At 35.4% G+C, this 10,974-nt stretch overlaps 1 protein-coding gene across 2 annotated transcripts; it reads right to left on the bottom strand.

Annotated features, from left to right (window-relative positions):
• Positions 1-1,244: 1,244 nt before the first annotated feature.
• LOC132164104 (uncharacterized) lies at positions 1,245-10,699 on the bottom strand. Of its 2 annotated transcripts, XM_059574523.1 has the most exons (9): positions 10,423-10,699; positions 9,891-9,982; positions 9,181-9,288; positions 7,120-7,226; positions 6,766-6,821; positions 5,052-5,226; positions 4,152-4,235; positions 3,082-3,372; positions 1,245-2,166 (listed from the first exon to the last, which is right to left on the bottom strand). In XM_059574523.1, exons 1-9 carry the CDS (start codon positions 10,642-10,644, stop codon positions 1,346-1,348), a joined length of 1,956 nt encoding a protein of 651 aa, XP_059430506.1. In that variant the 5' UTR covers positions 10,645-10,699; the 3' UTR covers positions 1,245-1,345. The 2 variants fall into 2 exon arrangements, with proteins under 2 accessions (XP_059430506.1, XP_059430507.1); XM_059574524.1 differs by lacking the exon at positions 4,152-4,235.
• Positions 10,700-10,974: the final 275 nt, after the last annotated feature.

The following is a 10,974-nucleotide window of genomic DNA, read 5'->3' as shown; positions in this document are numbered from 1 at the left end:
ACATGAACATCATCTTCCTTCTTTTTCTCCCAAAATGGGCCAAGCTCTCTGCAAAGCATTTGAAAATTCATTGATTGCTGTGTGCTTAAAAGGAGATAGAAGGAGCAATTTCATTTGCTTTTTTTTTTTCCCTCTCTCTGAGCCCCACGTCGGGGTGTACAAAGGTTTCATACTTTATTTTATATTTTGTTGCTGTGTTTCCTTTAATTGGACATGCGTAATGGGTATCATGTGTAATGGGTATCATGTTCATGTGTGTGCTTCAACATCTACTAACAGTGCTTTTCCATCTACATGGTTGAATTTGGTTGGATTAGGTTGTAGTGCTTTATTCTCTCTCTTGGCATTGAGAGAGCACCATTCATCATGCCAGGTATGATCACTACGTATGCCTTTAATATATATTTTTTTAATTAAAAAAAAAAAAAAATCAACAAGAACAAAAAGGATTAGCAGGTAAACCCCTTAAAAAAAAAAAAGACGGCCTAAAAGTAAAGGGCTACACCAATAAGAGCCTACAAGAAAGCAAAAAGACAAGAAAAGCTAAAAGATTACATTAGAAAAAAACCTTTAGACCTAGCTAGAGAGCAATATTCAGAAGAATAATAGATTCATAGGCACCCTTAAAGGAGTTAATTTTAAATTTAATCCAAAAGAATGCACTTGAAATCTCCATTTTTATATTTTCTTTTGAAGGCATATGATGATATCTTGTGAGATAATATTATTATACATTTTGTGTATTTTATATATCTTTACAGAAAAATAGAATAAAAATCAATTTGCTTTCAACATATTTCGAAATTGGAAGTTTCTAATTACGTAGTACATTCGTGTATATATTTCTACGAGGGAGTACAAGGCAGCTCTCTCTCTCTCTCTCTGTTTTGCTCAAGTTTTGGCAGTACAATTAATGGAATTTGCATTGAGGGAGTACAACGTTGTACGAACTGTTGTTAACAACTAAATAAACGTACATTTTAGAAGGTGTCGTACATTTTAGGCAATGTTGTACTGAATTAACGTGTTATAGGCTATAAGTATAATACGTAATTTCCATTGGGCATCCTCACCAAGTGGTTGTTATTAGCAGATTAAAGGCGGAGGAGCCCTACAGGGTCGGCCGGAGATCACATGCGGGCGTGCTCACAAGCGTCAAATGTGTTCTCAGGTCGCCCCTGCCGGACTTTCCTCCACCACACGATCGTGGGCCATCCGTTTGATGATTTTTTGAGCTACTGAGGTACTAAAATAAGACTTCCATGTTTATTATCTTTGTTGAAATAATCAGGAAACAAAACTGCTTCATAGGCAACATTTGATGCCAATGTATAACTGCTAGAGATTAAGCTAAAATTCTTACTTCAGACGCTAGGGCAAGTAGCTCATCTTCCCTGATTCCCTTCCAAATCCCACCAATCATCAGGTGACCTTCGACACATTCCACTGCATCTGACTCACGACCCTCCATTGTTTCCCTTCTCTTCTTAACACTTGTGTTGTCTATCAGCTGTATGCCAGAACTGGCTTCTCTCTTGCCACTGCACCGGTTCAATTCCCACTTCTCTTTCCGTTCTGGTGACTCTGGCGACCAATCAAGAACGGGAAGACGACCTGATGAACCGAGAGTGTGAGGCAGCATACCGATTGGGCAGGAATTCCATGACCTTGACAGAACCCATCTGTTTGAATTTTCTGCAGCACCGGTTCTTGTCTCTACGACTTTGCTCTTCAACCGGCGAAGTTTGACCAACTCTAGCTTCTTAGCTGCTTGACTGATGGATTCCTCGTGCTGGACAAAAAGGTTAGTCGTAGAAGGGATTTCGATTTCTTCTTCTGGATTTGATGAAGCTAGTAAAGGAAGTTTTTTAAGTTTCTCAATCAGAGAGCTGTTTCCAATCAGGTGGGCAAGACGGAGGGCTGCATCCAGAAGCTGCTTGTTGGCCGGAGCTGATACCAGAAGAGATTTACGCAGGAGATCTAAAAGAATTGTTTTTGACGCAAATGTTTGTGTTGGAGAAACTTTAATTTCAGCTGCTGAATCTTTGTGGCGACGAGGCTTTAGTTCCTTGAGACTTCCAACAAGCCATGCAAACAAAAATGAAAGATGCTCAATTTGGCAAATCTCTTGCCTATTATAGTCTGACGATGTCTGATGATGTCTTCCTAAAAACAGATTCACATAAATATCAAAAAACATAAAGTAACATATAATTTATATTAATCTTTGGAGCACATGCAAAGCTAGAAGGCATCATATCATAAAGTGACCTAATTTATTATATTAATCTGAACTTTGGCACCTGCACTGGTTCTCTCAAGCAGGTCGTCATGGGTTCTCATGGAAAATTTTATTTACAGTTCATGGATGAACATTTCGAAAGACACTTAATTGGGTGAAATTAAAATGAAAATTCTGTACCAAAACATGAAGATGTACTAGGTTCCACAAGGAAAATTAAATGTATTCTATCACTAGTGTAATTAAACATTGAAACTGACCAAGTACAGATGCATCTAAGGCTGTCTCGGGCTCAATTGACAAGTCAAATTGGAGTTGGGTCTATAGATCAAGAGTCAGCCACGTGTGATCATTTCCACCATTTTATCCTAACTCCAAATTCATGCTCTCTCTTGCCGTTTTAAATTAAAATATCCCCCATTTACCATTTCTACCCATGCTACTTTAGACCTTCCTCGAAATTTTTTCACTCCAACTTAAATTAAATCACTCTCATTGGAGAATTAACCGGTCAATAATCAATTGTACATTATCAAATGATCTTAGGCGATTCTCTCTCTCATTATTTTCATCAATAGGAACCACTTCTACTTTATTCCTTATTTTATCTTTCTTAATATTTCCACAAATCTATGCTAACATTCTCATTTCAATAATGCTAAGTAGTCTGTTGGGATCATGATTGCAGTCTGATTCATGGACTTGATTCCAATACAAAAAAAAATAAAAAATAAAAAAAAATCTCCTAATTGGAAGGAATAATATGTAGTAACTTTATTATGCACAACCTTCCCATGTGACTCATAAGCATGTCATGCAAAGGTTAAGTTGGAAATTACCTGTCTCATTTTCCATGGCTTTCTGAGTTTCAATCATATCAAGAACTGCTTTAAGAAGGGTCAGCAGTAATTCTGGTTCCTTATTTGAGAGTTTTGTTATAACAAGCTTCCAATCATCCAACAAAGTGTGCATAATTGGGCCAACTTGGGAATCTTTTTGAAGATCAACCAAGTCTGATGAATTTATAGCTTTCAGCAAGAACTCCAGCAACATAGATACAACTTCCGTAGAGAAAGATGAATATAACCGAACAAGAATTTTCAAGCTCTTGGTAATCTGTTTCTTAGAAACTGAAAATGAAAATATATCCATCAGCAAGCACATCTCTAGCATAAATTAAGAACAAATTTATTTTAAAAATGAAAATTAAAAGAAAAGAAAAAAAATAAAAAAGAGAGAATAAAAAAGATATACCAGTTAGGATAAGAAAAGCTTCACTCTATGATCTTAAGTTGGCCAAGTAATCAAGTTAAATCCAATGCATCAATAAACAATTCTTTATGGAGCTAACATCCTTTCTACTGTATTATCCATTATTTGGAGTAAATAGTCAAACAAGATTCATGCAATGGCAAATCGTATGAGAATAAACAAGGTTCATCAATAAACAACTCTTAACATTAGCATGTAACTTAGACAACATGGTCCATGCACGTAATTCATAGAATTGATTCTATCCGCCAAATTTGATAGCTGTATACATACTCTTTAATGTAATGACATTTTTGTTCATATTAACAACTTGTAACTCTCTACTTATTTTATATGCAACTCACGCTAACAATTTAAAATAGTTACATTTAGATTTACTCAAGTTTTCCTTTTTGTACCCCTTTAATCTACTCTATTGCATCACTTAGTATCCAGGTTAAATGGTGCATGACAAACTCTATATCCTTGTCATCGCAAGACTTACATCCAAACAAATAGAGTGCATTCTAATTGTTTGTTAACTCAATTTATTTTTTATTTTGCATTTTTAAAAAAAAAAATTCTCTAATAGTGTACAAAAGTTACCAACATATTCAACATCTACCAGATCAAAAATTATCAGCACAATTGATCTTACCTCCAGATTTGGGTGATTGGTGCTTGCTACCCACAAGTGAGAAAAATTTATTACGCCCACAAAGTAATTTACGATGTCTGCTACCTATGAAAGAGTGAAAAATGATAGAATCATAATATCCTAGAGGACTAGTGAGTGTTATAAGTTACATAACCAAAATGTGTCCAATCAATTATAAGCATATGATTTATGCAGAATGCATACATGAAGACCATGATAAAGAACCAACAGCTTAGCAGTATACATATGGTATTTTAGCAAAAGTGCAAAACACTTGATAATCATTACTTTTTTCACTTTCCCTTGCAGTTGCGGAACAAATTCCTAACCCAAATATATCATCGACTACTTTCTGCAAAATTTCTGTCTTAAGGAGTCAATCTCCCCGCAAAAAGTAATGAAAGACCTTAAACTTCTGAACTTGCTAAAATAAACTCTTAACTTTTTAATATTGTAACAACCAAATTGAACTACACCAAATCTTTTCCCTGATCCATAATACCAAATTATAAAATAGGGGAGTATAATTTTTTAAATAGGAATATTATCATGTAACCCAATAACTTAACCCAAAAAAAAAAGGAAATAGGACCCTATCATATGAATATAAATTGAATATTGAGAAATGTACAAAAAGCAAGAACCAATAAATGGTAACTGTGACAATCTCTTCTTTTTGGGTGGGGGGTCATATTTTTCATTGGCGAAACAACAAAGTTAAATTCATAAGAATATAGCTATACCATGCATGCAAAGCTACACATGCCATAGAGGCAATATCATATAACAATCCTCCCTCTCTAAATCCTTTCCAATTGCATCAACTAAAAAGATTAGTATCACATTATTATCACAGCATAACTAACAGAAAATAAGAAAAGAAAGAAAGTTTCAGCTCACGTTTTCCCTTTTCTGATGAAGAAACACATTGGGGACTTTGGTAAACTTTCAGGGTGAAAGCTAATTCACAGAGTTTAGATCTGATTTCTTCTCCAATGCTAGCAGTTTCATCACCTCGAAATGGTATTGCTTTCTTCTGAGGCTCCCAATAATAGGATTTCAACCAATCAAGTGCCTGGAATCATCAATCAGAAGTTGCAATTCTTATGAAAATGGTCAACCCCAAACACACATACATTTACATATTTCTCACTATAGGTGAATCAAGAAGCAGGTTTTAATTAAGACGGAACACACAACAGCCACATATTGCTTCCACACAGTTATTCTATTCTAAATCCTTGAACTATGGAAAAATGTAATTTTCTGATCAAGCAGTGAAATCAGGAAGAAAGAAAAGAGTTATGAAATTGTAGGACTTTCTGAACCATCATGCTCAACATTGACATTAGGTTCTGTACAAAATGTTTGATCTTCCTCATTCACAGCAAGAACGGCCTGGAATAACCAATCGTTTATTTATAAACAACTGGTCAGCCATTCAAAAAAGCTTGAGCCTGATCTAAAGTCTTCAGTACAATATAATTCCTCTAAACCTGGAATTCCTCAAGAACCAGAATGCGGGACTGAAAATTAAATCAATAAACTGCTGAACCCAAAAAATCAAGAATTCCATTCATAATTAAACAAAAAGGAATTCAACCAATAACTTAGCAGGTTCCACTAATTTCCAGTTCTTTAGATGTGCATCATTACATATTTTTGAGGATTTTAAGTCAACCCACCTCAACCACGCAGTATCTTCTTGCATTTTGAGATTTAAGCTTTTGGAGCTGATTTTTCCACCTTACAAAATTTTAAGACTATGAACTCTTTAGAATACTATTCTATTAAAAGCAAAACCTGCTACAATAAAAAGAGAACGCCTCCGTTTGATTTCCTTTTCTAAGTTTCTTTGGGGGGGAAATTATGGAAGGCTTTGGTATGCTTAACTGATTACTTGTTCTGTCATAAAAGGCCTCACTAGATATATTTAATGAGATAGTAAATATGTTAGGGAACTAATCAATGGAAATTGGAAAAATAGTCATCCTTCAAAATTTGTTTTGAACACACAAGATAGTTCCTGTACTTAACAAAAAAAAAAAAAAATGAAAAAGAAAAAAGTATATGATGTGATTTCTGGTATAACCTGTGGCACAGGTCAGATCAAACTTGGCTAAAATGTCCTCCAACCTTGTTAATTTCAACTACTAGATGTTTTCCATATGCCTGTTATCATGGGACATGGAAGCAGAAAACATGTCCATACTAATGATGCAGAATTTCACGATATTCATATCATTGGAGGTTACATAATTGAGAAACTCACACTATGTCATTCCTGTCTTCTAAATTTAGGCCTTCCAAGAAGGTAAAAAAGTAGGCACTTTTTACTATTTTATTGGATTGCAGACAATTTGTCAGTAAATTACTATATTCCTGTAACATGCACAACATTGTTTTTCCCCACATGAAAATTTTAATCTTCTCAAAAACCAAAGCAAGCCTAGGAAAACACTTTGGTCCAATTATCTAATAGCAAAGGAGCAGAGAATAATCGAGACAGTAATTCTAGATACATACAACACTAATCACCAAAGTAATTCGAAGAGGAATCAGAAGAAAGTGAATGCTCAAATTAATTATTAGAATTAACAAGAATGAAACATACCTTAACTGAGGCCCTACGAACTATCTTAAGCGCAGGAAGTTCACGGTGAGATCCCTCTAGATAGCAATTATAAGAAAGACAAATAAAATTAGTTCTTTATCTAACCAAACCCAGGAAATACCAAGAATAAAGTTGGCATGAAAATAATGGGAGTGAAAACCACAGGTCTCACAGTCCATCAGCATCATATTGCATTGGTACTCAAAATAATCAGTACTGAATCCTATGTGAGTAGGGCTGCCGTGTGGTAACATAGACTATGGACTAGTAAAGAATTAATCATAACAAAAACAAAAACTTGGTAAACAAATAATGATAGACCCATGTTAAAAATAAATAGTTGAAGTTGCCTACCATGACGAATATCAATCAACATTCTTGGAATACCAATTGCACCAGCTGCCACAGCAATTGAAGCCTCTGTTTTTTTACGTGTCTTCTCCACAACACCGTTCACAAGCCTTCAGAAACAAGAGCCATATGTGAAATTTCTGTAATGTGCATGCACATAAAGAAGCAACAAATGAACCCTACTCATAAGCATGACTACCATACAAGTTTGAGCAGCAAATATGAGTGAAAATCATTAATAGCTAACTCTGTGAAAACCTTTCAGGTTGGAAGGTAATCAGCGTGTGCCTGATTGACTTTTATTTCACCCCTCAATAGTTCATTGACATGGTTTTAAGCCTATTCAATGCATAGATGGATTATTTGATTATATTAGTTTGTGTTCAAAGTGGAACCTGTATAAAGGTGTATTCTTCTTTTATATCCCTATTTTTGTTTTATCTCTTCAAGTTCTACTGGGAAAAGAATTTCCTAAGCATGATAAAGATAAATTACAGTTTTAGGAGAGTTTCTCTCCCTAAACTACCACCACATTCTTAAGTTGACCTCTAAACTATAACTCGGACCTATAAACTATCACAATGTTTCAAGTTGTCCCCTATGTTACAATTGGTCGTTATTTGGGATGGAAAACGTTAGCACATGCTTGTGAGTTACCAAATCGCCCTCATTTTAAAAAAAAAAAAAATGACACAAAGGCAGGGCCAACCCTTTGAACAGGGCAAGGGTGGCCACGCAGCCTCCCCACTAAACAGATGAGGGGTGGCCGCATGACCACCCCTCCATATAAATGGGGGTGGCTACAAATGGTGCATTTGGAGGGAAAAGAATGCTCGAAATTTTGAAGATTGCGAGAAGACGAGTTTGGACCTACAACTTTGTTTTCTCAAATCTTTGTTTGAATGGATCTCTACAAACCCTTTTCTCAATAGATCTAACTTTGTAGAATTTTGTACTATCTTTTCTCATTTTTGACTTGGCTAGGTGCTTTCTCTTGTCACACACTGTGTATTTGAGTTGTGCCATTTGCGCTATTTTAATGAACTACTTTACTTGTCAAAACAAAGTGGTAGAGCATGAAGATTGCTATAAAGTGATATATTCATGTTCCTGGAGATAGAAAAACATATCTGGGAAAAGGTCCCTTTTTATACTTTGTCTTTGGCATGTTGGGGTAAATGTCATGAAACAATCTATGGTGAGAATATTTCAAAGGGGACAGGAAGAGAAATATTCAAACTAGTGACCTCTACCTCATGAGGCATAATCCTAGTCAAGTCACTCCGCTTCATACTTTCTCCATGTTGTACCATATTCAACTTTTTCTATCGATATCTGTCTTAATCCATCTGCTTTTTCTTTTCTGCAACTAGCGACTTCCACTTTTATTTTTTTCTGTGGGATTTAGGACACAAAGTGTTAGAGGCTCATAAAACCCTCTTTCCCATAGTTAACATGCTTTAGCCATTGTTATTATTATTGAAGAAAATTAATCTTCTTAATCGAATTGTTTATGTATTGATATTCCCATGGTTATGATGTTCCAATATTTCCCAACATGTCCCGCTCTGTTGCCACTGACCCTCCTAAAAATTATCCTTAATGCCTTAATGGCACCAGCGAACATCACAGGTACAATATAGAAGCCAAAATCTGGCTGCACCTAATCACTATTCATCATCTTCGCAGAAGGTTCTGTCATCCCAGAAATGTCATATTGCTTCACAAAGCAGATACTTCTTCAATAAATCAACATCCTAATCTCAATTGATATCCTTTAGCCACTTATCTCAACATTATCACCCCTTGGCTCTTTAGCGAGTTCTGTTTTCCTTCCTACATCTCATCAACACTCTTTTTTTCAGAACAGCACAAAAAGTCCGACTAATGTGGTGAGTATGAGAGAAGCAAGACGTGACTATTGAATCCAGAGAGAGAGTGTGTCTTTTTGTTGTGAATGAATTTTGCTTCACAAATAACTCACTCCCACACCTTCTCCCCGTAAGGAAAAAATGAGTAGATGAATATATTTATATATATAAAAAATAAAAAAAGGAACCTTACCTTATAATTGCCATGCAATACAACATCGCCAACATTTCCTCTGAGAGTGAAGCATCATTGGTTTGATCTGCTCTACAATTAATTGAAGCACCATCTAATTGGTCCTTTCTACAATCATCCAAAGATAAACAAGAAAACCAATAAGGAATTCATTAAATTGTGGCCATAGCATAGAACATATATGAAAGATAATATTTCACCCTAGCAAACCTGCAGGTGACAACTTCAAAAAGAAGAAAAATACACACAAAAACAAAATCCCCAAGTTCACTCTCTTACTTAACCCATAATTTTTTTTATCAAATTTCAAAGATTTTTTTTGATAACCGGTATATGGCTTCGCCCGATTAGATCCCCGAGGCACCGTGCAAAGGATCCCCTCCACACAAGTTAGGTAAAGCTTGGGCTTTTGCTCGCGGACGTGGCCCCCATTAATTGTTCTCACTCAAGGAGAATTCAAACCTTAGACCTGATTTTTCATGAGGCACCAAGGCCAAGTGACTTACCACTCAAACAAACTCCTTGAGGTTGATTTTTTTTTTTTTTTAATATTTTATCAAATTTCAAATATTAACCCACATAAGTGCATTTTTCTGCATCATTTCAGCTTACATTTTAAAAATTAATTTTTGTTTACCTAAAAGAAGAACAAAGTACATGAATTAATTAAACAGAGCCTCAGTTTGTGAGTTCGTGTATAATAAGGTTACCTAAAGTGAGGATCTCTTTGATGAATTTCAATAATCGAAGCCGTTACTTCGATTGCCACTGGAAGACATCCTCTACTTTGCCATGCCAAAATCTGAAGCGCCACAATAAAAAAAAATTTAAAAAAATAGAGTTATTCAGAACTGTGAATTGAGGACGTTTGCTGTTTGACTATTTAAAATAAATTACTCATTTCACAAAAGCAATAGCAACAAAAAGATAGGATTCAAAACCATCCTCTCCTAAATTTAATTTAGCTTCTTTCTTATTTCCCCTACATAGTTTCCTGAAATTCCATATTTTCACTGGAAATTTTTCTTTTTGGTCCCGAGAATAGTGATTTCCGCAGAAACAAGCATACTAATCAAAGAATGTAATATCTTCTCACACTCTTGCATAGACAAAAACATTATCTTCAGTTGTTTTGCTGACTATTCGACATGTACGACTATAAATTTACAGTTACCCAGGAAAACGTTTTTCCGTGGAAACAAAGAGAAACAGAGTGTTCAAGGGTTCAGAGTGACTGTTTACTCTTTTAAGTGCCGAGGCTACGGAGTCTGGGGAGTCCAAGAAGAGAGAGTGCTCGACGAAGAGCCACTCGTCCCAGCTCAACCAGGGCACCAGTTTCTGACTGTATGAAGATGAGGATGACGATGATGGTGATAACAACGACCTCGACCTCTCCTGCTGTTGATCATGGTATCTCGCTTCTTCTTCTTCTTCATCTTCTTCGAATTTCAACAGCGACCCCATTGAAAGATACACACACTCTCTCTCGAGCTTGAAGAGCAAAAACCCTAATTTTTTCTCTCCGTAGGGGGGTTTAGGACTTTGTCTATTCTACCATCTCTTTTTCTTTTTTCTTTTTCTTTTTTTTACTTTTTGGAATTTGAAAAAAAAAAAAAATATATATATATATATATATATATTTTGTTACTGTGTTTTTTATATCTTTTTATTTTTGGATTGACAAAAATTTCCTTCAAACTAATCTGAATAAAATATCCTCCAACCTAGGGCTGTAATCTAGCCGAGATGAGTCAAACTTTAGGATTTCAAGACTGGCTCGTTTATGAAGATGCT

The sequence above is a fragment of the Corylus avellana genome, chromosome ca10, assembly GCF_901000735.1.
Source record: "Corylus avellana chromosome ca10, CavTom2PMs-1.0".
NCBI lineage: Eukaryota > Viridiplantae > Streptophyta > Magnoliopsida > Fagales > Betulaceae > Corylus > Corylus avellana.
Note: the sequence above shows the minus strand (reverse complement) of the source record. Positions and strands in the feature narration are given on the sequence as shown.